The sequence below is a fragment of the Chinchilla lanigera genome, unplaced genomic scaffold (assembly GCF_000276665.1).
Source record: "Chinchilla lanigera isolate Chin_1 unplaced genomic scaffold, ChiLan1.0 scaffold00095, whole genome shotgun sequence".
Lineage (NCBI taxonomy): Eukaryota > Metazoa > Chordata > Mammalia > Rodentia > Chinchillidae > Chinchilla > Chinchilla lanigera.
The window spans coordinates 6,267,001-6,294,976 of NW_004955496.1; the positions used below are offsets into that span (position 1 = coordinate 6,267,001).

The following is a 27,976-nucleotide window of genomic DNA, read 5'->3' on the forward strand; positions in this document are numbered from 1 at the left end:
ATGAGTGAACTGTGTTATAATTAGAAAGGTTGGCGTTTTACCTACCATTGGCTTTCTCACTGTTATTAAGAATAAAGGCAATGAGCAGTGAACTATAGGCATCAGCCCTAGTTCTGCATTCAAGTCCTTCCTTTAGATGGGATGTGTTTATTTGAATTTTATGTATCTGAGCAGTTGTAGGAAAGGTCTCAGCTCTCCTACTGGTTTTCCTAACTGGGTGGGGCTGTCCACAGTCATGGGCCTCAGTACAGGGCAACTCGTGCACTTTTTAAAAATCTTGGATGTGAAACCATAGATTGCATTTCTAGAAGTCACCATCAAAATTATCTTCTGTTCAGGACTAATGAAGCTAATGCACTAGTTTTAAAATTGAGCTTATCTGAGAATGTTAGTAGATACCAGAAACCTAGGATATTTTTCAGACTGACTTTAAGTAGATACTGCTGCCACTGTTTAGAAACTAGGAAAAAAGTCATTTGTGTTTATTCTACTCTATGGGCCTTATCTAATGAATACAATAAAGTTTATTTCTTAAAAATGTTTGGCTGACCTTCTTTAAACAAATATGCAGAACATTTTTTGGTTAATGCTCATTAATTTGTTTTGAAAAGTCACACTCAGATTTCAACACTCAATTTATTTGCAGTATTTGTGCATGGTACTAATAATATGATAAAACTGCATTCTACTTTAAGTTAGCAAATTGTTTCTAAGAAATAAGATGAAATTTTAGAGCTTTTTCTCGAAAAATACAGGCTATGGAAATGCATATTAGTTTGAAGTACAGAAAAAAATGTAAAAATAATTTTTTTCAGGGTTACATGAGGAGAGGAACTAAATACAGGAAGGTTTCTGGAAACAAGGTATAACAAAAACAATATGACCTCTGGGTGTAAGAAGTACAAACAGCAGACCTGTCCCTAAAAGGGGAATATAGGTGAAGGGAGTTGCACTGCTATGGTTACTCTCAAAAAAAGGATCAATCTGTTCAGGTTGGTGCCTTTGCAGGCTCTATCACATTGTCATGCAGCATTTAACTTCTTTGCCCTTATTTTTCTTTAATTTTCAAAGTGAGAACTTGCTGTGTCAGTGGCAAAGTCATTGTAAAATACAAGCATTGTCATGGAATGCTATTGGTCCATGATATGCTATTTCAACATGGATAGACCCATTTGAGGCAGGCACACTGCCAATGCGTTGTGGTGATTACAGGTCCCCAAACCCCAAGGCTTGCTTCTGATTTCAAGAATTCACAGTGTAGATTTGCCGTGGAGGTAGAAGAAAATCCACGTGTGAGTTCGCTTTTCCCAGATAGTACAATGTTTGCAGTCTCACGTTTCATTATAATAACCTGCAGATGAGATCACAGAAAACATACTTGTGAATAATGACTCATCAACTGAAATTTATTATGTGGCATCAAATTACCCCCTATACATAAATCTTGCTAAGGGATAATCACCTTTAGCTTGAAAAATACACATGTTTATCCTTTCAGGAGAAGACAATAAAATATTTAAAGACTGCTATTTCCTAGATTAATGATTCAAGTCCCTAACAAATTTCCTGTAGTTTTCCTAATGTATATGGTTAATATTTTACCTTCTTTAATGATCTTTCCTGCAACAGAAGCCAAATTCCTTTTCAACTTGGAGTGGAGCAGGAAACTACGAAATTAAAAAAGACTCGGAGTTATCACCATCTCCATTTTAAGGCTGAAAAAATAAACATGACAAAATCATTGTTGCTTTTCACAGCTTTGTGGAAGCAACTGTCGAGACCATCATGCATCTGAAAAGGAAGCAGAATCACTGTGAAGTTCAACTACATCAAAGTCCCTGCATTCAGATTTTATTTTGATTTAGAGGAAGAACTGCCAAAGCACTGGGAATTTATATTCAGTTCCCCTTATCCAAAATCTTGCTTTCAAGCAAAACAAAAAACAAAACACACCAGAGTTGTGTAGTCCTTCAGATTTTGTAGGGGAATCTTTGCTTGACCAAGGTATTTCCATAAACTTTGGGGTTTAGTGTATCCTACAGTTCTGCTCTATTTCAATGAATCTTTTGGGTTAATAGTGTACAGCCCCTTAGTTTATTGATGGCCATAGAATGATCCAGAGATGCAAGTGATCAGTTCCTAAGGGCCAGTGACTTTCTTCATTACTTATGATTTATTTGAAATGAAGGATTAAAACAATCCTAAAATGTTGGAAAAGTAAAAATGTTTCTGGAGCCTACTAAAAGCATTAATTGCAGATTTTAGCAAGCAATCCAGCTCCCACAGGACACTGGATAATGGTGCAAATTCCGTATATCACATATGCAGGTATTTGGGATAACATGATTTTCATGAAGGAAAACTTGTGATCAGGACGTTATTGGTGTTGTTTGAACTGGTCTGGGTTTTCCTTACTATTGTCTTTGATTTATATTATTTTTACCTTTATAAAGCAATTCCTTTTTAGTTAAATCTATGGTGTGAAGTAAAGTGTATTTGCATCAGTAATATTTTTGGGCTATATTTTTTCTATAACTAGACTTTAAGTACTATATGTTTTAGCTCAAATAGACTCATCATATTCCTATTATTAAAACATATGTGCTCATGTTTCCTCTAATGTTTATTTGTTAGGGACTGGGCCATGTAAAGGTTAACTTGCTGACCACAGTGCTCTCTGGCTTTGTTAGAAAAGCTCATATTCACAGCCTCTGAAGGCAAGATAATACCACAGCTGAGAACATTTGGCTCTCACTCCTATTCCAGGGCAATAATCACCAACCTATGAGATAAGACAGTTTTCCCAAATAGCAAGATTTGCTGCTTAGAATGTCTTTGTTCTAACTTCTCAAGGCCTGGTCATTTTCTGGGCCTTTGCCTCAAATGTGCCTTCCACTTCCTGCATCCCCCCGATTTGTTAAGGGCCCAATAAATACAGATAGTCCAGAGAAGTCTTTATTTTAGCTCCAAGAGACTTTTGACCTTTCTGGATCCCCAGACTCCATGTTATTTGTCTCTTTTATCTAAGCCTTCCTTGTGCACTCGTTTTAGGAGATTGGAAGGCTGATCAGATCCTGACATGTATTTTTTCTCTACATGTTGAATTCAGTCATGCTTTGACCTCAACAACTCTTTTGAGTTTTGTCTTTCTTTTTTGCTTCCCCCACCAAATAACTAAATTCTTTTCTTTTATTGTGTGTGGATTGGATTTAAACAAGGAATTTTGTACTGAGCAACATCCACAGCTCTTTCTGTGTGTATGTGTGTGTGTGTGTGTGTGTGTGTGTGTGTTTTGTGCAGGGTCTTGCTAATTTCCTTAATTTCTTTAAGTTACTGCTCATGAATTTTGTACACAAATGTTCATTTAACGTATTTGGTTTATATTTATTTCAAAGGACAGATAGAGTCAAGGGTCTCAGGTTCTATCTCAACAGAGAACTTCTTTCTTTATAGTTTATAGCCATTAGAAAAAAGAGAACATACCTTATTGCTGAAGGGGCTGTTACATAACATGTTTTCATTGCGGGAAGTGGTACCTAGAAATACACATTCTGTTAATATCTCTTCAGTTATTCACATATTCATGATTCATAGAATCATCACTTGAAAAACTGGTGAGTACAAAGGCTAAGCAGAAAAAATTATAAAACATAAAAGAGCTTACTGGAAACATACCTTTGGCAAATATATTATTAATTTTTCCTACTCTAATGGATTGACTTGGGTAGGACACTGAGGAGTCACTTCAGGGTACAAATGATCTTCTGAACTCCTCTGAGAAATGACTTTCTCTAGGTCATTTCTCTCTTCCTCTTCCTCCTCCTCCCACCCCCAGCACTCATAGAAGTGGCCCAGGGGCAAAGCACTTTCCTCTGGGGATGCTTGCTCCTGCCCCTCCCAGTGCCTTTGCCCTGGGTTCTCTATTTTCCATCCCAGCTGCAACTGTGCTTCTCTTGCTTTTTCCCCTTTTGCTCAGGCTGTGGTCCAGGCTGTAGACTGCAGCTTCTGGATTCTCTCAACTCCCTCACTGGCCATTACTTCTCAGTGCCCTCCTCACACACATTCCACCCCACTGCATTTGAGCGAACCACTCTCTTGAGTCTTAAACACATTTTATCAGCTCTTCTATTCTTTTTCCCTTTTTTATTAGTGTATGTTTGCTATAAAGAATAAATACATTCATTAGTGTATGTTTGCTATAAAGAATAAGTACATTTCATTGTAGGAAACACACTGCATCTCAGTCTTTTTTATTTCCTTTTTCCTTCTCCCTCCTGTTTCCTCCTTTCCCTGGGCTCTCTTCCTATTTCCAGTCTCTAACTTCTGAATATCAAGTGTCAGCTTCCATTTCCACACATCTGCACCAATGCCAGTCTCTACAGCAAATTCCCATGCACAAGTCTACCCAGGTTGCAGAGTGTATGGGATGTGCAAAGGTCACACGGAGCAGGCTGCGAACAACCAGGTCATCAGAGCCAAAACTCTTGCTTCTTTTACTTGGTTACAATGCCTCTAGCAGTGGTTTTCTCGAGTCACTTCGCATTTATTTTGGATATCAAGTGGTTTTTTACATAAATATCAAATCTAGGTGAATTTTCACACTGACTTGCCCAGTGTTATTGGATTCAGAGTAATTAAAGTTGGTTTACATACTTTGTCTTAGTTTTAAATATTTCAATTAATGCCAAACACTTACCGGTCGGGTGGTGTACAATGGTGAGTTTATCTAAAAGACAATAAAAAAAAAAAGAAAAAGCATATTTGATTAGGTTTTGTTCAGTATTTATCCAAAGCTTTCTTTTTTATCCTTTGCCTACTTTGTGCCTTTATTAAAGGGACTATGAAATCTCAGTCTAGTCTTAAAATATTAACCCTAACCTCAAAGTCATCTACTGTGGCTGCCAAGTCTGAAATGATTTCTCTAATTGTTTGTTTCTTTTTCTCTTCCAACACTGGTCTCAAACTTATAATATTTGGTATCTCTGACAGTTAATAAATCTTGCTACTCTGCCTACTATTCCTTTAGACTAAGATCCTCCATTTTTTAAAAAATCAACATTATTCAGGAATAATTATGTTCAGTACAAATTAAACATGCCTAAATGTATAAGTTGATGACTTTTGACAAATCTATACAGCTGCACACCCATCAACCCAAGAGGATGGAGACCATTTCATATCATAGAATATTTCCTTATATCTTATGTCATACCCCATCAGAACATTACTCATGATGACCTTGGTCTGATTTCAATGTCTAGTAAATAGTTTTGTCTAGATTATTATTACAGTATCTAGAATTTGAGATAAATGGAATCTTGCATATCATATACTCTCTTGTGTCTGGTGTCTTTTGCTCAGTACCTGGAGGTTCATTTATATTGTTCTGTATAATAGTAGGTATTTATTTTTATTGCCTGAGTGGTACCCTATAGTAAAAATATACCATGATGTAATTATCTACTTTCCTGTTAGACATTTGGACTGTGTCCAGCGTGGCTATTATGAATCAAACTGCTATAAACTTTTATGCACAAATCTTTGGTGGATATATGTTTTCACTTGGCATGCCTATGCCATGTATTAAGCACATATATGATCTTCCAAGTCATCACATCATATTCTACTTCCATCAGCAACATGTGTCAGGTATGCCCAGCTCTGCATCCCAAACAACACTGAAGTCTGACAGTCTCACAATAGCATTCAGTATGGTTGTCTATTGCTATGTCATCCTGGTTTCATTTGCCTTTTAAGGATCTATGATGCCAGCACTTCTTTCATGCTTTGTCAGCTAAGACTGGGTGGTAAGTGTGCTCACTGGAGCTGGACTGTCACTGCAGATAGCTCCTGTGTAGGTAGGTAGAGAGATAGATGGATAGATAGATAGATAGAGAGATAGATAGATAGAGAGATAGATAGATAGACAGATAAATAGATAGTCAGGATATAGATATCCAGGACTAGTTACACTTTTGCATGGGATTCCAGGCAGAGTTCATGCCAGCCTTTAAGACCAATTCCATTCTCTGGCAATAGTAAAAATGGCTTTTGATCTGCAGTACATTTACATGACAGCTCAATCCTATAATATCCAGAAAGTAGTTCCAAATGTTAAACTATATCTATGTGGAGAAAATAACCGTACTTACTGGAGTAAAGCACAATTTTTATTTACTGTTCTGTTGTACTTTTAACCTTAGAATACTCTGCTTTATAAATCTGTTCCTTTTTACATCTCCCTTCTGTGTGGCTATGTTATTTGTGCTAATTTGTACCTGCTTATATTCTGTTTTGCCTCCTTTCTTGTCTCTTCCTTATCTATTAAATATATAAAATATTGACAAAGTTCTAAAAGTCAGGAGGATCCAAAGAAGTGTACTCAGAGAAGTGTTTCTTTAAAAAATTTTCCTTTTTAAGTCAGTTTAGATTCAATTTTTAAATTTTTTTCTTTTCATACAAGTTGTTAAATATGCTGGCTTGAGGTTGATCATGGTCTCACAGTATCTCTCCACTACTCACAGGCTCTGCTGTGATGACCTGCACTGGTTCTTGCTATGGAAAATTCTTGTTTTCTTTTTTCTTGATCATTCTTGCCATGAGTCTATCAATTTTATTTATGATCAAATGACTTATTTTTGACTTTGTAAAATTTCTTTTGTTCATCTTTTTCCATTTTTGATGATTTCTGATCTTACTCCTTTTTATTTTCTATTTTTGATTTAGTTTGCTTTTTAATTTTTAGTTTCCTAAGGTGGAAACTTATGGTGTGCATCTAAAACTTTTTTCTAGTATAACTTCTATGGTCATAAATTTCCCTCTAATTAAACTGTTAACTCCATAACCACTTTAGTTGAATACCACAAATTCTGATGTAGATTTTCCAGTCATTCAGGTTGAAATATATTTTTGGGATTTCCTATTTGTTTCATGATTAATTTGATTCCTAAACATTTGGAGAGATTTTGCAGATATCTTATTATTCTCCAGTTCACTTTGTGGTGGTGGTAGACTATGACTTCAAATGACTGAAATACTTCAGAGAACACATGCTGAAGGTTTTAATCTTCTAATACTAGTTGAAAGCTTTCAATGATTCAGCTGTGTCTGTTTGGAGACTCTCCTGTTCACACCTCTGAAGAACGTATATTCCGAAGTTTTGGATGGATGCCATGTTCAGCAAATGTCCAGTAGGTAACATTAGTTGATAGCGTACCTCAGGCCATCTATCTCTTTATTAATTTTTATTATTCTATTAATTACTACGAGAAAAGTGAAAACATCTCAGTACAGTCAGATTTTGTTTGATGAGGTTTGATAAAACTCACAGGTCTGCATAGCAGAAAATACACAGGTATTTATGGTTCTCTCTTCCTGGTGAACTGCCCTTTTATCACTATGCGATATCTTTTGTACCCCTCTTGTTCCTGAAGTTTAACTTGTTGCATGTTAGAATGGTCATGACAGCTTTCTTTTCCTTACTTTTGGCATAGCAGAGCTTTTAGTCCCTTCAGTTTGAAACTATCTATTTAAGATGCTTGTCTTTCAGCCAAAACTTTAATATTTCTTTTTTATCCAACCTGACAATATTTTTCTTTCAAATTAAGTTGTTAAACCATTTAGATTTAACATAATTATTGATCTATCCCAGTTTAACAAGAACGTCTTGTTCTTGGTTTTCTGCTTACCCATTTTGTTTATATTCCTCTCTGTGACTTTCTTGCTTTATTTTCTGTGAATCAAATAGTGCTTTAACGCTCAATTTCATTTCTTCTACTAGTTTTTGAGATCATTTCCTTCATTTATTTTTATAAGTTAATTTTTGACTAAGATATACAACTTTATTAGAGCCTGTTTTGAGCCAACAGTGCACGCCTTGGTGCTTCATGCCTGACGTCTGGCTCCCATACTTTGTATCTCGTCCTTTCCATAACTGAGTCTCACAATCTACACTTTACACTTTACTGTGCAAACCTTCATTTGTCTTCACCTTCTGCTCCTTGTGCAATTATTTTAGTACTTTGTCCTTTACATATTTTACACTTCAGCTTAGGTGTTAATATTTTTGGCTCTAAATAGTAGTCTTTGAAATAGTTTTTACAAAAAGAAAGAAAATTAATATTTTATGTCTACTTGTTTTGTATAATTTTTATTGTGCTTTTTCTTTAGTGTGGATCTGTCTGACATCCTTTTTATTAATTTTCTTTTCACCTGTATGATATTCTTTAGCATTTGGTGTGTTGCAATTTTATTACAAATTCTCCTGTCTGGACATATCTTCATTTCACCAATTTTTGAGAGATATTTTCCCTGTATGTAGAGTTCAGCGGTTTTTTTTTCTTTTTGATCTTTGAAGACATTATTACATTGTCTTTAGCTTTCCATCCATCTAATAAACATTTAGTAAATATTTTTATCTTCTACCTGTATAAGTAATGTATCATTTTACTTTGGTTGCTTTTAAGAATTTTCCCTTTACCATGGGTTGAAGTAGTTTCACCACAAATTGCATAGAGGTCATTTTCTTAACAATGCTAACTGGGCTTTTTGTTTGTTTTTATCTGATGTGCCCAGAACCTATGGAAGTAGTTTGCAATAAATGTGGCAATATTTTGGACATGATTTTGTTATAAATGTTTTGTCCCAGACTCTCTCTTTTCTCATTCCAAGGGCTAAGCACGGGCAGGCTAGATTGGTTATACTGTCTAACACAAAATCCTTTATTGTCCTGCTCATTGCATTGAAAAATTTCTGTTGCTCTGTCTTCAAGTTCACTAAGTCTTTGCTATACTTAATCTGGTAATAAGTTCATCTGATAAATTTTCGTTTCTTATATTGTATAACTTCATTAAAAAAATTTCCTCTTGTTTTTTTACGTACTTTCAATTTTTTCTGTTAATATTTCCTTTTTACTCATTCCTTGAAACCACACTTTAGATCAATTCAATGTTATAAAAGTTGCTTTCGAACCTTTGCTAAAGTCAACACTGGGCCAGCTCCAGTACAGTTTCTATTCATGGGTTTCTTTTCCTTCACCACAGATTCTTATTTCTTTGTATGTTACCTTTTTCTCTTTCTTTTTCCTTTGTAGTTGAAACCTGCATGTGACAATATGTGGTATATTATGGATCTTGTAATATTCTTGAGATGAGTGTATCTTCTTGTTTCAGCAGGCTGCTGAATTTCTGACATGAACTTGTATAGATCTGATATTATTCTTTTCTCAGTACTGATCTGTAGAAAGTCCAAGGTGATTTATAAAGCACTTGGGAGACTTAGCCTACAAATGCTATCTCCTGTGTGGCTCCTGTAGGGCTTGGTTGTAGGCTTTCTTACAGCATAGCTAGGGTAGGTGCTGCTCTAAACCAAGGTGCTTCTTCCTTGCAGCTCTTGGGTATTGCTTAAGGATGCCCGGTATTTTAGGAAGATGCTAAGATCTCTCTACTGTGGCAGGACAGGAGCACACAGTTCCCTAGCAGGGCTTCTCCTCAGCAAGGCTTTTCCTCCATTGTTTCTGTTTTGTTTTCAAGCTCTAGGCCTTGAGTGTGTTCCTTGAGTGTTCTTACTATATTCATGAACACCTCAGATTTCCACAGTTCCTCCTATGGGTCTCTGGGTCACTGCTCTCCAGGGACCTTCCACACAGCCTGGTGGCTGTCACTGCCCTGAAGTGGGGCCTCCACACCACCCTCTTGCTTTGCTGAGTCTGTGATCAGGAAGTCATCTCTGGCAGAGGCAAGTGTAGCTGTGAGCGCTGCTCCTTCTGGGCTGGTGGTCTTTGCCTGTGTGTGATCTGCTTGCTGAACTCTGTCACTCCCAGACTCTGGTCAGTGTCCCATGCAAGCAGTCTACATGTCTGCTACACTTCAATCCTGTAGCTGAGGAAGAACTAATGGATTCTCAGCTAACACTAGTAATTAAGAACATCGATCTTGAACTCAAATGGGAGTGGGTGGCAGTTTCTAATCTATGTGACCTTGGGATTTTAGTTTCTAAAAGTCGTTTTCCTTACTTGAGTCTCATTTCACATTAGAATGAAAGTCTGTGGAGCTCTGTTATCTATAAATTAGTCTCATGTTGATGACCTTAATTATTTGAGGAAGTATATTTCTGCTTTAGGAAACATTTCTCAGAGTTTAAAGAATCTCTATGGAAAAGTAGATAACAGTTCAATAATATGAAGAGAAATAAATTACCAAACCCTGAATTTCAGCATGAAATTCCCACTACCTAAAAACTATGCAGTGTTATTGAAAGCAGAAGAGTTGGAAGCTCTTAAACTTCTTTAGTGGTTGTTAGTTTTTAATTATCCATGCAGGAGTAGAGACTTGGGAAAAGAGCAGTCAGATAGTGACAATATAATTTATTTTCAATTTTGGAATGTGCTGTTCATCTTTGGAGAAAATTTGCCATCTTAATAACATTTGGTTTGTGTTAGCACCAAATGCAGCCCCTAATACCAAAGCAACCAATAATGATTGTCCTGGGGAATATGCACTGCTAGGAAGCACATGAGCTTTAGGAAAAACCAACATGAGAGCTATAATTTTAAATGATCCACATGTGGACAATTGTGAGAATTGACTATATTGAGAGTATTCCACCTTATTAAAAAGTATGACTCCTTAATATTTGATTCCCTATATAATGACTAATTAAAAAATTGGAACAAAATTGTCCTATTTATAACATAGCTCATAGAGAAATCAAAATAGAGTAATAAGCCTTGATGGAAGGGTATTGCAGGTCAGAGAATAGAAATACTTCATATGTGAACTCAGTGTGCACTCTCAGTGTGTGTATACAATCATTCTTACTTTGCTGATGAGCAACCTGAACACAGACAGCAATGGCTCCAGGCAGACTGCCGGAAGTGATGTGGCACAGGCCGGAAGTGGTTTAGTGTTTACCACTGCCTCCTTCTACCATCTTTGAGGAGCAGACAGATCTCACTTACCACAGAAATTTTCTTCTTCTGGCCTCTTCCCAATAATGCTGTCTCGTAGTTGGCGTAGCTTTTCCTTACAATGAGGACACAGGACATAGAATAAAGGACCAGAACATGGAAGTCAAGATTTAAATATTTTTCATGGCTCAAGGTGAAAACATTAACACTATGGGTTGGAGCTCATTTGGTATGTATGTTGTCTAGACCACCCATTCTTGGTGCTTTATGAGGGCCATCTTAGTCCTCATCATCACAGGAAGGGGTGTAAAATATCACCATCTCACTTTGTAGATGTAGAAACTGAGATGCAGAGAGAGGTGAAGTCACTTTCTCAAGTTAGACAATGCCCACTGGTGGAGTCAGGACAAGAACCAGAGCACTAATCCCTCTGGGAGCCTTTCCCTTGGGTCTACATTTGCTTGCTGGGTACCTGATGCATCAGAGCTACATTATACAGGGATGGCTTCCTGGTGTCTGAGCCCAGTCCTGGCCCTGGTGGGGACCTTCCTTCCTTATGTTCTAAGTGTTAAGACAGGGATTTGGGAACAAATAATGTGCAGCTCAGCTCTCCTTTTTAACACATTTGTGGGGCTGGGGATTTAGCTCAGTGGCACAGTGCCTGGCTGGCAAGCACAAGGTTGTGAGTTTGATCCCTGGTACCGGAACCCCACACCCCCAAAAAAAACCTCACACAAAAAAAAAACCAAACAAAAAACCACATTTGTGATCTTTCCTTGTTTTCCAGACATTCTACATCATTATCCTTTTAACTCACAAGAGAACAACAAGCTAGAAGGCAGTAAATCTTTTAGAAGACAGCCAGGAGTCACTCTGTTCCTGGTGGGTTGCCTGGGAACCTAGAAACGCTTTTCCTACAGAGTTGTTCCCAGATCTTCTCCTGGAGTAGAGGTGCCTAGTCAAGTCACCCTGGTGGGGTCGTTAGTGAGGAGCTTAGCAGGAGCACTCTTGTCTCCTCTCCTGATGCCAGGGTGCTACCTGGCTCTCCACCTTCTAGAAGCTCTGGTAATGAACCAGCACAATCCCTCTCTCATAATTGTTTCAGTTTCCTATGATAAACTTATCCTTGGGGCACAAATGAGTACTTTTCCAACTATAAGAGAAACATTGAAAGTATATAGGACTGTGTGTATGTGTGTGTGTGTGTGTCTGTGTGTTGGGGACGTGGAGATGGATATTATCATTATTACTATTATTATTGCTATTATTTTCTTTCTAAACTTCTGTCCCTGTCTCTGTTAAGGACTGATGGATTCAGTCATAGTCAGTAAACTTTTAGCTCTGATGGAAAGTACTCTCAATGTCTGTTGGCCTGTGTTTACAGGTTAAAGAAAAAACTTTTTTTTTATATCCATGATCTCATTTTTGCTGTCTGTTTGATGAGTTACATGGGTCTCCATGGAGTAAGTATAGTTCTCCTTAAATTTTTTCCCCAAAAGATGGGATATAAATATGCAAATAAAATAGAAACAACCAAGGGTTTAATGGATGACTAGTGAAATAATTTCCAAGAAGCTGTATTATTCTGAATTGAAATTTTTATTAAAGGCATTTGCTTATATCAATAAAACTTATATGATGTAACACTGCTGGAACAAGGAGTTTGGGGTTTGTCTTTCAGTACCTTTTGCCCCTTTCAGGATGAGAGAGACCAGCAGGGTGACGATGTTGGCCAGGAGTGAGATGGCACATCTGTCACATTTCTGAGCAGCGCTCTGCAGTGGACATTCCTTGGTGTTTGTTTGCCAGAATAACTGTCTTTGCATAACTTAGCATTGCATAATTTGGCCCAGGCCCAGCCTCAGCCCACAACCAGAGCTGCCACTGGAGACAGGTAATTTCTGACCAGGCATAAATTCAGAAGTATTTGGAAAGTCCCTGCGCTTGCACTGTCTCTTGCTTCTATGCCAGATTCTTTGAAATGTCATCACTGTGACTCATTTTCCTGTTGTTTTAAAATGTTCTTTTAAGCATTGTGTTTTAAATACAATTTATCTCTTGGGAAAGGTGGTGGCTGAAGCTATGATCATTTACATTTTGTTCTCAATAGCTTATTAAATGTGCTTCACCACCTGGGAGCCAGGTTCTGGGTCAGGAGGCTTTGTGATGAGAAGAAAGATGATGCTCCAATATATTTCAGGGGTGAGAAGGACTGCAAGATAGAGAGTCTGGTCCTGATGCCCTTCAGGGGAAATGCCGGGGAGGGGTGGATGCACTTTGTCCCCATACCCGTCTCAGAACCTCCTCCTTTATCCTCTCCTCAGATATAAATTATGTTTGTAGAAGACAGGAAAGCACGTTTATGTGAAGATAACATTCTTGGCACTGATCAAAAAACACTACTTGACACACACATATGATTTTAATCTTCTGGTATCATATATATATGAAACTTTTGCCTGTCATGTTCTCAAGCATTCCCTGTACTAAGCACAGATATTCTCACCTGATTAGGGGTTAGCTTTGATCAGCAGGCTCCAGGACTGAGTTTGCATAAATGAACTGGGAAAGGTGAAATCTCCATATTACTTTCATCTTTTTAAACTGATTTTTACAAACACCTTTTGTAGTTGTCAGTTAATCACAGCACAACTGCCTATATTTCTCATGCAGTCTCGACCTCACGAAACCTTTAGGAGTCCGTGCACCAGGGAACAGTCCAAGGGTTCCCAGGGGTCACCGTTACCTGCTGGATCATTTCCAGGCTGCTCTTTCCCATCTGCCAGTGCTTGAATTTCTCCAGGGCTTCATCCACAGACAGCTTCCCATTTTTGACTTTCTCTTGGAGGAGGATGAGTTCTTCCTGCCCAGCCCCCAGGCAGCACCTTGGAATGGATATAGCTGGGCTCTCCATCCGAGCTTTGTCTGTAATATGAGGGAGGAAGCATCAACAGGAAGTCAGTGTATGGCCCACAAATAGAGCCAGTGGTGCTTCCTGTATTTAACTGTGTATGAGCTGCTACAGAATAAAGCCGGGCACATTATAGTGCTGCTTTTTCAAAGGATAGTGGTCTCACTTGGCATCTAGTGTTATGGGTAAAAGAATGAGTCTCATTACTGAAAATGTAGAGGCACAAGGACAGAAAAATTAGTAGCAAGAGTTTGACAGTGTGGTTTTGTAAGACATGCCAATTTCTGTCCTTGAGGAGTAAAAGGGATCTTGTGGGTGGGATTCTGAGGAGGTCATACAGAGTTACTCAGCACTTGTGGCCTCTTCCAAAAGGAAGAGCCAAAGCTACAGGTGGCTGCTGCATTCGAGGACAGTGGGCAGGGGAGAAGGCTGGGATTCCTTCTGGAAACAGCTCAACACATGAGAGGAACCAAGAGTGTGGTGCTAGGGCACCCCATCAGCTCAGACACTGGCCACCCTTGGCCACTAGACAGTCTCAGGGTGTTGCAGTCTGGCTAGGCAACAGCCTAGGGACTGAAGGATAGTTTTGCTCTGGAGAAGGAATTCACATCTCCTTCCTGTAACCCCTGGAAAGGGAAAGGAGGTATGTCTGAGTGAACAGTAACCCAGGTCATAAACATCTGCGTGTGGCCATCCCCAGAACCTCACAGCCTCTCCACTAGGCCAGCAAGGGACTATGACCTCAGGAGTCCAAGGTGACTGTGATTCAGTGCCCGGACAATGCCCCTCACAACACAGACAGGGAAATCCCCATGGAAGGGAGGCTGCACTGCTCTAAGGGTTGAGACAGGAGGCACTGGTCCTGAGGATTCAAGGCTGGGACAGCCCATGGCACTGAGAGTAGCACACAGCCAAGGGCCGAATTTCTACCTCCCAGATGGAGGAGTGGATCTGTGCTGCCACTGGCTTGGACAGACACTGAGATTGCTATGCTGCTGTTGCCATCTGCTGTGCAGTCCTGCAACGCCTCTATTCGAGCTTGGTCAGAGGCAGGTGGGGTCTGTGTCTGGGGGTCCTTGCTGTACTCGCCACCTCAGGCCAGATGCCTGTGGGCCTGCATCACCAGTAGGGTAAGAGGACAGTGGTCCATACCGGTGTCTCCTTTGAGCCCAGCCATGAGTGGGTCCATGCTGGAACTGGGGTGAGTGCTGCATGGTCTCCTACTTCCCCCATTTCTAATGCCATTGCTCCATGGTTGGGGTGATCACATAGGGGCGCTCTGCCGTGTACCCCATCTCTTCTAGGTCACTAATATCTCCACTCACAAGTGGACCTAGAGATGTGGGTCTCTCTGCTCTTGCTGTGACATATGTTGAACCCAAAGCCATTAACTATGGTGGAAGAAGCCAAAGAGAGATGATAGCAGGTGCCCAGCTAGAACCAAAGCCAGTACAGCATATGAAACCAACACCCCAGATACATCTTCAGGAGAAAGCTGCTTACCATGAAAGGCCCCCGGCCACCGTGGCAGGCTGAACGGATTCATCCAGTGCACAAATATCAAAATAGGTGACAAGAAATTTGAAAAAACAAGGAAACAATGCCTCCAAAAGAACACAATACTTTTCTAGTAACAGATATCAAAGAAAACTATACTGATGAAATGCCTGATTATTCAAAAGTATAAATATTTGGGGACTCAATGAGATTCAAGAAAATACAGTCTAATGAAATTAGAAAAACAACAAATGATTTGAATGAGAAATCCAGCAAAGAGATTAAAATAATGACCAAAAAAAAAAAGCAGAAAATTTAGAGATAAAAAATTTTATAAGTTTTTAAAAATATAGTTGGAAACTTCAACAAAAATATTGATCAAGCAGGAGAAAGAATATCTGAGCTTCAAGACAGATATTTCTAAATAGCTCAGTCAGAAAAAAAAGAAAAACAGGAAGAAAGAAAGAAAAAGAGAGGTAAAAGGAACTAAAGTAGTTACTGAGGCCTTTGGAACATGATCAAATAAACACTTACATTTTTAAATACCTAAATGAGAAGAAAGGAAGGAGAGCCTAGAAAAGTTCATCAATGAAAACTTCCCCAATCTTGGGAAACATTCGTATGCCCAAGTGAAAGAGGCCCGTAGCACCTCAAATGGATATGACTAGAAAAGATCTTGGCATATCATAGTCAAACTGTTGAAATTTTAAGACAGGGGCCATGGATGTAGCTCAGTAGAAGAGCGTTTGCCTAGTATGTGAAAAGTGCTGGGTTTGATTCTGAGCACCACAAAACAAAAAATAGAAACAACAGCAACAAAGGAAAATATTAGACAGAATTCTAAAATCTGCAGAAACACCTACCACAAGACCAGCTTTACAAAATATGTTTTAGAAAGTGCTACACCTAAAATGAAAGAAAACAAGCAAGCAAACAAAAAAGACAATTGCCATCGTAAAAACATATGAAAGTATGAAATACACTGGAAAAGTAGGTGTGTGAGCTGGGGATATAGCTCAGTGGCCTACCTGGTAAGCATGAGTTCGTGAGTTCGATTCCTAGTCGAAAAAAGAAAAAAAAAAAAGAGCAGGTGCAGAAAATAAAATAGAAAAGACTAAAAAAACCTTATCAGTACAATAAATGATTAAACCACAAAGGTGAAGAGTGAAAGAGAAAGAACAGCCCAAAGAATATTTAAAGCAAATAGAAATAACTTTACAAAATTACAGGTACAGATGCAAATAGAAATAATTTACAAAATGACTATCTACAAGAAAGCACAATGTAAAATGAAAGGATAGAAAAAGAAACTCCACAGAAGCAGAAAGTAAAAGCAAGAAGGAGGAACTAGTCTTATATCAGAAATAAAAGACTTGAAAATAAAAAAAAGAAACTGTTACAAAAGACAAAGAAAGTCACCATGCAATAACCAAGGTGTTATTGGGACAAGCAGGCATGAAAGTTGAAAAAGTGTGTGCATCAGTGCTGGAGTATGAAGTGTTATAAAGCAATCAGTGCTCGATCTCCAGTACAACAGCAGTGAAATGCTCAACTCCACTTCCGTCCATGGACAGACCATCCCAATCAAAGAAATCAAGAAAAAGCAGATATGAACCATATCATCTGTTAAGTGGAGCTACATACAAGTCCAATAGTCAATATCATACCAAACAAGGAGAGCTGAGAGCCCTTCCTCTAATATCTGGATAAGACAACACTGTACTGGAAATTTTAGGCAGAAAAATAGGGCAAGAAGAAGAAATAAAAGAATATAAATAGGCATATAAATAAGAGAAAATTAAATTATCCCTGTTTGCAGATGATATGATTGTTTATAGAGAGAAACCTGAAGATTCCACAAAAAGACTATGGGAACTAACAAACGATTTTAGTAAAGTTACAGGATATGAACTGAGTGTAGAAAAATTCAGAAGCATCTTTATATACCACTAATAAGATTGCTGAGCATGAAATCATGAAAGGAAAACTATTCATGATAGGTACAAGAAAGAAAGAAAGAACAAAAGAAAGAAAGAAAGGAAACTATCAATGCAAATTACTAAATTGCAATAAATGAAATTTTATTACATACAAAGGGAAATATTTGTGGATAAGAAGAATTAATACTATAAAATATCCACACCACCCAGAACAATCTATAGACTCAATGCAATCTCCATCAAAATACCAAAGGCATTTTAGAATTAGAAAACAAGGATCCTAAACTTCATGTGGAAGCACAAAAGATCTGGAATAGCTAAAGCAATCTTGAGCAGAATAACTAAACTGGAAGTTTTACGCTACCTGGATTCAATATGTACTATAGAGACAGAAATCAAAAGAGACACAGACCAGTGAAAAAGAATAAAGTGCCCTGAAATAACCTCATGTATTTAGAGTCAACTGATTCCTCATAAAGTTACCAAAAATACACACTGGAGAAAGGACATCTTCTTCAATAAATGATTCTGACAAAACTGGATATTCACATGCAGAAGGTTGAAACTTGACCCTTGTGTCTCACTCTATACAAAAATAAAATCAAAATGTGTCAAAGACCTCAATGAAAGGTTGGAAACTATGAAACTCTGAGAAAAAAACTTAGGTGAAGCAATTCAAGACAGTATTATTGACAGTAAGTTATTTGGAAAAGACACTCAAACCATAGGAAACAAAAGCAAAAATTGACAAACAAATAAACTAAGAAGCTTCTGCACAGCAAAGGAAACAAACCACACACTGAAGAAACAAACTCCAGAGAAAAATTTGTACGCTACTCATCAAAGGACTAATATCCAGACTACATAAGGAACTTAAAATTTATCCAACAAAAACTAAATTATTTAACTAACAAAAACTAAATCATCCAGTTAAAAATGGGCAGAATTATAAATAGAGATGTCTCAAAAGAATGAATAAAACTAGTCAGCAAGTATAGGAAAGCACACTCAACTTCATTAGCTGTTAGGAAAATGCAAGTCTAATGCAAGGAGACTGTCTCACTCCAATCAGAATGGCTGTGACCAGAAAGTCAAAAAATAGGGGCTGGGGATTTAGCTCAGCGGCAAAAGCGCCTGACTGGCAAGCACAAGGTCGTGAGTTTGGTTCCCGGTACCGGAGAAAACCAAAAAAAAAACCAAAAAAAAAAAAAAAAGAAAGTCAAAAAATAAAAATGTCAGTGAGGATGCGGAAGAAAGGGAACTCTTGCACTCTAATGCAAATTTGTAAGCCACTATGGAAAGTAGAATGGAGGTTCCTTAAAGAATTAAAAATAAAACTGCCATAGGACTAACTTCCCTACTTTCAGGCACACATTTAAGAAAAAGTATCAACTACATAAAAAAGAAACCCGTGTGTCCATGCTGATAGTGGCACTTAGCATAATAATAAAGATACTGAATCAAAGTAGATTACTACCAGTGGATGAATGGGTAAAGAAAATGGGGTAGACATGCACTGTGGGATATTATTAAGCGATATCCTCTAGTTTTCAGTGTAATGGTTGGAACTGGAGGTTATGCTACATGAGAAAGTCAGACATGGAATGGCAAATACTGCCTCTTCTCTCTCTGAGGTGAATGTTACAAAAAGAAAGAAAGAATTGCAGATCAGAATATAGAACACAGATTACCAGACGCTGAACAGAGTGTGGGAGAGGAAGGTGGAGAGAGGTTGGATAATGTACAGCAAGACATGGATGGAAGTACATTCTGGTGCACCCAGGGCAGTGCGGGCTGCAGTTCACAGTAGACTATTATGTATCTCCTGAAAAACTAGAAGACAGGAGCTCAGAGCTTCCAAACACAAAGTAAGGAAAACAACATGGAAATGTTAACTACCCTCCTTTCGTAAGTACCTGCTGTATACACAGATTGAAATGTCACTCAAAACCCCATATTTTTGTCCAATTAAAATAGGAAAATAATAAATTACAATACAAATAAAAGAGATTATGTACATAAATTAGTCTAGAGTCTACCACAGAGTAAACTAAATAAATACTTATTATTGTTGATAATAAACATTGGTTGAATAAAAAATATCTCCTGTTTTGGGAAAAGAGGTCTCAACCAAATCTAAATGTCATGAAATAGTTAAGATCATCAGAAACTTTATTTCTGAAAGATCTAAATACATAACTGGTCCTGTTGTAGTGAAATGCTTCCTTCTCTACAGTTTGTTCTGAAGGCTGCCATGGTTTTATTTTCTTAGCCCCATAAAATCATCAGATGGCCCAGTTTCCCACATGTGACACTGATGTCGGAGACTGGCCTGGGGGCAGGGTTTCCTATGTCCATCCTAGTATTCAAAGACACCATGGGCCCATGTGCTTAGGGTTACCCCAATACCTGCCACTCCTGCTGGCCTCTGATAACAATACACAGGGCTACCTGCTGGGCTGCAGACCCCATTGGGGTTTGTGCCTTCTCATTTCTGCATCTGCCTAAGTCTGCACACTTGCCATAGGATCTCAGGAGAGGGAGGCCAATGGGGGCCAATGGGCAGCAGTGTGCGTTCCCGTGCACGGTCACATCAAACATGCCCAAGGAGTCACGGAAAAGACAACCTCTGCCCAGCTCCATTTCAGTTAAATGGAGAAATCTGCTCATTACTGGGGTCCATTTTCAAGAAAGAGGGAGATAAATTGGCTGTATCTGGAGCTCACTGGCATGGATTTGAGAGTTGGGGAGGGTGCTCAAGTGCCATAGTGATATAGATTCATTAGTAGCATTAGGGTAGGTTATTCCGGAAGAAAGATGTTTCAAATGCCTGACGGCAAGTTTTAAGTATCTTGAGCCTTGAGGCTGGCTGGAATGACCCCTAATAGTCCCTCTCAATATTGGGAAAGGTACTAACAATGAATCTTGGAACAGGGACATGGAGAGGGCTTCTTGCTGAAAGATTTCCTTGCTCCATGGCCCATCACACTGATCCCCATGGGGTCTTCCTGACTTGGTTTCTTCTCTTCAGAAGTCTCTTCTCCCAGAACTAACAAGATGTCACAGATTCTATGCTCTAAATCTTCCTTCAGGGATGCGGAGCCTGCAGTCCCAGAGGACCCAGAGAAGCACTTGTCAGCCAGAGGCTAACTGGTTCAGCCGCAAAAAGCACAGAACAATTGAGATCTCGCTTTTTACACCATCTGCTTTTTATAGGCTTCCACACTCAAACCCAATTCAGGAAATGCAGCTCACAGTAGCATTCGTGTGCCTTTGCTGCCAGTGTGACGTCTAACATCAGCCCTGACAGCTGTGCCATTTAGATGTCATCCCCCATCTAAGCCTCTATTCACTTTATCTCAAGTAACCCAGGTAGCTGCATCTCCTGCTGTGCAGAAGTTACCTCAGACCGAGACTGCCCCCAAACTGCACTGATTTCACTTCTCCTGTGTAAAAGTATTGAAAAAAATAAGCAGAATTTTAAAAATTGAGTACTTTTAGTAGCTTTCATTTCGATTGCCACTTCTTGTTCAAAATCTTGTTATTAAAACATTAATACAATTAGCTCTCTGAAGTAAGGTCTTCGATCTTTCAAAATTGTGCAGGCAGGACAGAAGAAGACAAATTGGGCTGGCAAGTGTTCAATCCTCCAAGTTCACTGTGTACAGATAAGCTAATTTTACACACTTCTGCACTCCCTTTTTCTTTTCACACAGAGAATGTGAAAGCAGTTTGTCTTGGTAGATTACTATTAGATACGACAGGTTGCAGAGAAAAATGACTTAGGTATTTTCCAATTTTCTCTATTAGGAACAGACTAGGTCATTCAAAACGCATGGTCTTTTGTCTTGGAGGGGCTTGAAGATTGCTTCCTGGCCTTTATATTACTATCTGAATAGGATGTTGGTGGTAGAAACTTTTTCCTCCTCCAATTCTTTGTCCCCTTTATGAGAGTTAGCATGCTTTAATTTTCACTGAAAAGCATTTCTCAGACTGCTAATTGCATATTGAAGATTCTTATCCACTTAAATAAAACTGTAGGTAAATTACAGTTTCTAAAGTTTAAATTGCTTTTGGATCAGTTTCTATTTACAATATTTTTTTATTTTAACAAATATTGATCCAAAACAAACAATTCATTCTGACGACTATCAGAATCTGTAAATTAGTAAGGACACTTTTCACTCAAATCCTTTCATTAACAAGTGACAGAAGAACATTTTTACTAAAACTGTGAACAGAAATGACTTAGTTGGCCTTGTTGTTAGCCAGTAACAAGACCGATATGGAAGAGCTACTTTGTAAATACCAGCTACCTACTAAAATCATAATAATGAAGACCACATTGCAATACAGACAGAGCTGATAGTATAAGGACAAGGACAGCAGCAGGGGGCAACACTGTATACAAACTGTACCATCTAACAGTCTCAAAGATGTACAGATAATTAAGTGCTAAAAGAAAAAGTTTAAAGATGATACAAGTCATTCCAGGGTGATGATATCATTATTTCTGCCCAAGTCCCAGCTTTCTGCAATAATGCTGTACTGATTTTACAGTAAGTAAAATGTCCCCATTTTGCTGGCAGCTTCCTGAGGGATGAATGCCATCCCAGCCTGAGCCAGGTGCACCGTGCTGTGTGGGCATCATGTCAGGCCTCCCAAGTTTGCTTATTGTCCTGCTAAAGGGATTAAAGCATCTGTGAACCATATCATCATACCAAATCATTTTGCAGCAATTGCAGAGAACTGCAAATAACTTCTTAGTAATGGGACTTAAACTCTGATCAAGATTTCACTCTGGCCACCTGTATTATTAGTGTGAGTGTCAGTGGGTAAATAGGCTTTGCAGTGTCAGGTAAGAGGAACTTGGCAAACGTTCCTTGTCATCCTCTGACATCTCCATATCCTCTGAGCGTAAAGGCTGAACATATTCTCTGTTGTTTCATTTTAATTACTGCGATTTTAGGATGTAATAGTCCCCTAACACTTAGAAATTACAAAGAAATATAAAAACCCTGGTGATTCTCTTCACTAACATGCTCTTCAGAAAGAAGTACTGTTAACCTCTTAGTGTTTCTTCTTTCTTAAGTATACATTTCTTTCTGTTTTTCTTGAATTAGGATTGTAGTGATACGCTTACTGCTCTTTTCTGTTAGACTTATGGCCTAAGAATCTTTCCATGTCACTGATATATTTTTGTTTTTGAGACAGGGTCTCACTATGTGCTTCAGGCTGGCCTTGAGCTTACTATGTAATCCAAGCTGGCCTCGAACTCACAAGGATTCTATCCTCCGGCCTCTGGTTCCAGAGTGCTGGAATTACAGGCATGCACCACCACACCCGGCTCTTACTGATATGATTTTAAATAGCGGCAAATTCCAAAGTTTGTTTATTCAAGCTACTATTTATTCTACTGCTGGAGTTTTTCTTTTTTTTTTTTTTTGGTACTGGGAATTGAACTCATGACCTTCTGCTTGCCAGGCAGGTGCTGTGCTGCTGAGTTATATCCCCGGCCCTACTGTTGGATTTTTAAAAACTGTTTTCATTTTGTACCACAATTATGTGTTGCAACTCTTAAAAGTCTTTCACGTGTATCACTGCCAGCATTATTGTTTATTTTGTTTTGATAGAATCCTAAGTGTGTAAATTTTGAGTAGGAATAGTTTTAAGATACTTTCCTGGAAGTGTGCTGTCATTTATATTCTCAACAGTAGGGTAAGTGCTTGCATTGCTGCACTTTAATATATTGTATTGCTTAAGTTAAAAAAGCGTAAGAGTTGTAAGAGTTTGTCATTTGAACCTTGCTCTCATTATTAGTAATGTTTATGTCAACCTAACACTGACTACTGGAGCTTTAAACACTTTTGAATAACAGACTTTGATATTACATATGTCAGATCGCCCTGCCTCGCTCTTTTTATTTTCCTAAATGATCACTGTTTTGTTCCTTTTAATTATCCATCTTCTGTATGAATTTAGAAACATTCTTCCAAACTGTTGTTTCTCTTCTCAAAGGAGAAAAAAATCCTTTCCAAATGAGTAGGATTTCCTTAAATCTTCAAGTTATTTTAGGGAGAATTGAGACTAACCTCTCCACAGGAAAATGATTTTTAATAGGTAATTTGTTGTCTTTTGAATGCATAGTAAAAGAATTCTTTCCTTTCATGTATCTTCCAATAAGTAAAGCTGGCATATAAAAAAGCAAATCATTTCTGGACTATATGCAATTGTTTTAAATAATTTTAAGAGTGTTACAGTTGATTCTTTTAAATTTTCTAGGCATACATAGATATCACCCAGAAATGATGAAAAGAGAATCTTCTCCTTTCTAATGGATACTTTATTATTTTAGATTCATGCTATTAATGCTATCATAACTTTCCAGAATAATGTTAAGTAAACATTATCCTTATCTTGTTTCTAGACTCAATAGGAATAACTCTACTCTTAAACTAATAATTTATTCTTGGTCATTTTGATAAATTTCTCTTTCACTTAATTTGTAAGATTTTAAAAATCACAAATAGTTGAATAATAGTTATCTTTACCATTAGCTAAGAAAATCACAAATTTTTGGAATAAAATAGGTAGTATAATACATTATTTCCACATCAGATAGTTCATAGAATATAAAATTTCCCTTTTACTTTAATTTGACATAACTTACTGATAAAATTTATACTTGGTTTTCTATTGCTAAACTGACACAAATATTCCTTGGTTATTAATCTATTATTTAAAATTTTATTTTATTATGATATAATCTTATTAATTAACATTTGCCTTAAAAGAATCATATCATTATATATGAGAAAAATTTTGCATTCTGTTTCATCTTAGAACTGATTTTTTATTCCTTTAATTTTTCTGTTTCATTTTTTAAATTAATGACTGATTTTGTTTTGATTATTTTTTCTTAATCAGATTTGCTATAGCCTTTGCTAATTCATTTTTAAAAAAATATATTTCCAGATTTAGCCAACATTTCTTGTGCTTTTACAACTATTGATCCTTTAAATTCCACTTTTAATCTTCAACTTTTATTATCTTTAATTCATTGGTGTCATTAAGTTTTGATAGTAGAATGCCTAGTTTCTTCTCTCAATAATGAAAACTGTGAAGGATATAAAGTTAGCTTTGTTTATAGAGGTAGGTTGGACAGCTATTTTCTATATAGATAATTGCATTTTAATTTGCTCTTTGCCTTAACAGTTTTTAAGAATTTGCTCAGTTGTTTTTATTTTTTAAATTTCGTATTGAAGTTATAGTTCTTAGTTTATTCTTACCATAACTCTTCTCATTGCCCAGTACCTTTTCTTCCTGTCCAACAGTGAATAACACCCTGTCAGTTCTCCAATATATCCCGAATCTATTTTGATTTCATCTTATCCAGACGTGGGTCCCTGATTCTCTGCTACTACTGTTTTTCTACTTTGAATCTGTGTACAAGTGCACGAGTTCCTAAAATTTTCTTTTTGGCTCATGTATATTGGTACCAGATATCTAGTATTGACTTAAGGTGGTTATTTCAGTTTCAGTTAAATAACTGAACATTCAAAGAAATTCGCATGTTTTAGAGTTATTGCCTTAGAACATTTTCTAAAAAGTTACTTATGAAAAGCTTCAGATTTCAACAATTATAACCTGATGGTTGAAAAGTCCTGTTATGCATTCCCTCTTATCTCCATGTTGACACCTCCATGTTTCAGAAAGACACCCGGCACCCTCACTTCCTACATAAATAAGTCATTTACAGAAATGTGACTGGAGTCTTCTCTGTGCGCAGTTCCTTCCTTAGGAGTATGCTTTGAAGCTCGCACTTTATGTTTGCTCTCTTTCTTCTACAACCTGTTTGAAAGCGAACTCCTCTGCAGAATCGCTGTGCACTAACGTATTCAGTGTTGCTTTGTCCTTTGGTCTTGGGTCTTATGCTCAGATCACAGTTTCCCAGTGACAAGAGCAGTTCACATCTCAAGACCCAGAGTCCAGCAGGCTTTTAGCTCCCACAGCTTTACCATGGAGATGTCATGGTGTATGGCCCATGTGCCTGAACCTCCCTGGTCACTGACAGAGCGCCTTGCTGCCCACTTTTCCGACGCAGAGCTTGAGGAGTGCAGGCTGGGGAAATCCATGGTGATCCATGCCCTATGCTCCTCACAGAGAGGGAAGCGGTACCCACCCCAACAGCAGCACTGGAGTAGCGGGGAGACAGTGGGTCAGTGGGCCAGGAGGCTTGAGAGTCACCTTCTGTGCTCTAGCTGGCTTTGTCTCCCAGGCAGTAGAGGTAGACACAGATTACTGTAGGGGTGTCTCAACCACTTTTGTTCAAACTTAGAATTAATTAGAGCTAGTTGCAGATTCAAGCAAGCCTGTTTTCCAGCTTCTGTGTTCATGATTATTAAGAATTTTATCTTTCTTATGCCTTCTGCAAGAGACCACACTGTGGTTTGCTAACAGCATTACCGCAGGCAAGAACTCAGCTCTTACACAATATTTTTCAGGTGTAACTTTAGCAAAAAAATTTTTTTAAAGAAAGCAAAGAAACTTTTGTGAGCAATATGACAAATGGAAATGGAAGTTCTCTGGGAAAAGGGAGCTGGGGCCATTATTCTTTTATGGAGTACAAATGACCACATTTTGAAATTTTCTCTTTTCTATTTAATATATCCAGGACTGGTGAAAACAGCCTGATGAAAATACCTCGGAGATCAGTGTTCTCTCTCCCTCAAAGCCTAATACCTGCACATTTCCCAAGTCTCTGCTGCCAGACAATTTTATTATTTAACATTTATCAAATGGCGGCGGCACCAGGCACTTGGAGAGCACATAAAACTCTATCTCTCCCTTGGGCATTCACACCGCCCCCCAAGTCCAGCCAATGATGACTTTGTAGTTCTGGGGGCACTGTGGGGAGGGACCTCGGGGATGGGGCAAACTTACAGCCTGCAGGGGTGGAGCAGAGGAAATCCAGGGCAAGAAGTTAGGGTGCCTGCTTACAAGGTACATTAGAATAGGCCTCGTCATGACAAACACGTTCTCTCTTTTCTTCTTGATAGCATGACTCTCTTGATGTATCAATCAGTGCTTACCAGAGAAGCAGATTTAATGCAAGATACACAAATATATAAGAATGTACAAGATTGGCTCATAATGGCTGCCCGCAAAGTCAGACGTGGAACAGTGCAAGAGGTCTGTCTACATGTTGAAGATCCGAAAGATTCAGTCAAATGCCTGGAAGTGACTGTAGTATCCTGTGTGAGTCCATATTCAGAGGCTGAAGAGCCTGTCGTGGAAGCCAGGAGATAACGTCCATGGTGAAGGTGAAGACCTGAGCTCCTCTGAAGAAGGAGAAGTGAGCCTTCCTTTTTCATGAACCTCTTACACCATTCTGGTGACAATTCTGCCTAGGGTGGTCTTCCCCACCCATGTTTATGCTAAGCCAATCTAGTTAGGATTTTTACTTAACTTTACACAATCAATTAACTATCACGTTTGATATACCATTTATTTTCACACTTGATGCTAGATAAATGTGTCATAAAATAAGAAAATGTGTCACAAAAGAAAAAATATGTCACAAAAATAAGAAAGTGATAAGGAAATGACAAGGAAAGACTGATAAGTAGCAAAAGTTTTTTGTCAAATGATGCATTTATATAGTAAGGCATAATTGAAAATGTGAACTTTTATGTGAAGCATGATCTTAAATATTGGCAACAAAAATTATGTTGTGTAGGTTATTTTTGCAAAATAACATGGTCTAAACTGACCACAGTGGCCTCTGGAACACATTTTTTTTTTTTTTTTTTTTTTTTTGTAGAGAGTGGGATTTTGTTTTATATCTGTTGGTTTGGGGATTATTTTTAATATTATCATAACCACTTTCATCTGTTCTTCTTTTAGTCTATGTCTAATGCAGGACTTCGGCGACAAACTTTAGTAGTTGTTCAGATGGTCCCTGAGCTGGTCTAGAGTCCAGGTGATCAGCTCTACTCACCTAGCCCTGCCCAAGGGAAGTGCGCCCCTAGAGGCCAACAGCAGAGCACCTTCCTGTGGCTTCTTGTTTAACTGAGGTCTATGAGGCGGGTGGAGAGGCCCATGATGACAGCAAAGCCCACCTGCTAATTGTGAACCCAATCCACTGCCATGTGACCTATCTGTAGTAAGACATGTTAGTAAAACCGGGCTGATCTTGGTGGAGACCAAAAAGGCCCCTTTGTATAGACCAGGAGAAGCCCACAACAGGCTGGGAAGCAGGAAAAATGTAGCCCCTAGACCATCGTCTGATGTCACAAAGCAGGAAATTAGTAGGAGCACTCCGTGTCCTTGCAGAAGGAAGGGGCCTCGCACTCTAGCTTCTTTTGACTCGATCCTGTTTGCTCAGTGGTCTCTGAGCTGCTAGTTACCCGTTATGCACATTTTATTGTTTGGCAAAAGCCAAATGAACACAGCTCTTCTAGTTGCTGGGAAGGAATCTTCCCTATTATGGATTTAGTAGCTTGGGTTATAAATCAGTTCTCCATGAACTTGGTTAACGTAACTCAGGCTGCAAAACCCTGCTGAACCGAAGCAGAGAAGCCCAGGACTCTGGCTTCCTCCCCTGCTTGGGAGGCTGGGTTTTGGGAAGTGGGGTGGATGTGCCGAGGCTGCCTGTTCTGTGACAGCACACTGACATTTTAAAACTTTAAAACCAACTTGAGAAAATCGATTTGTGAAATG

General features: G+C 38.3%; 1 protein-coding gene and 1 long non-coding RNA gene across 4 annotated transcripts in view; one reads left to right on the top strand and one right to left on the bottom strand.

The window, feature by feature from the left end:
* LOC106146819 overlaps positions 1-27,934 on the top strand; it is a 128,046-nt gene extending 100,112 nt beyond the window's left edge. For both annotated transcript variants that reach the window (XR_001231411.1, XR_001231410.1), the window contains exon 3: positions 26,314-27,934. This is a non-coding gene — a long non-coding RNA (uncharacterized LOC106146819). The remainder of the gene's footprint in view (positions 1-26,313) is intronic.
* Positions 618-27,976, bottom strand: part of Bank1 (B-cell scaffold protein with ankyrin repeats 1) — a 243,578-nt gene continuing 216,219 nt past the window's right edge. For both annotated transcript variants that reach the window (XM_013505420.1, XM_013505421.1), the window contains exons 13-18: positions 13,653-13,831; positions 10,958-11,021; positions 4,697-4,726; positions 3,484-3,536; positions 1,603-1,667; positions 618-1,351 (exon numbers count right to left, since the gene is read on the bottom strand). In XM_013505420.1, the coding sequence (XP_013360874.1) occupies positions 1,608-1,667; positions 3,484-3,536; positions 4,697-4,726; positions 10,958-11,021; positions 13,653-13,831 (386 nt within the window). In that variant the 3' untranslated portion in view covers positions 618-1,351; positions 1,603-1,607. The remainder of the gene's footprint in view (positions 1,352-1,602; positions 1,668-3,483; positions 3,537-4,696; positions 4,727-10,957; positions 11,022-13,652; positions 13,832-27,976) is intronic.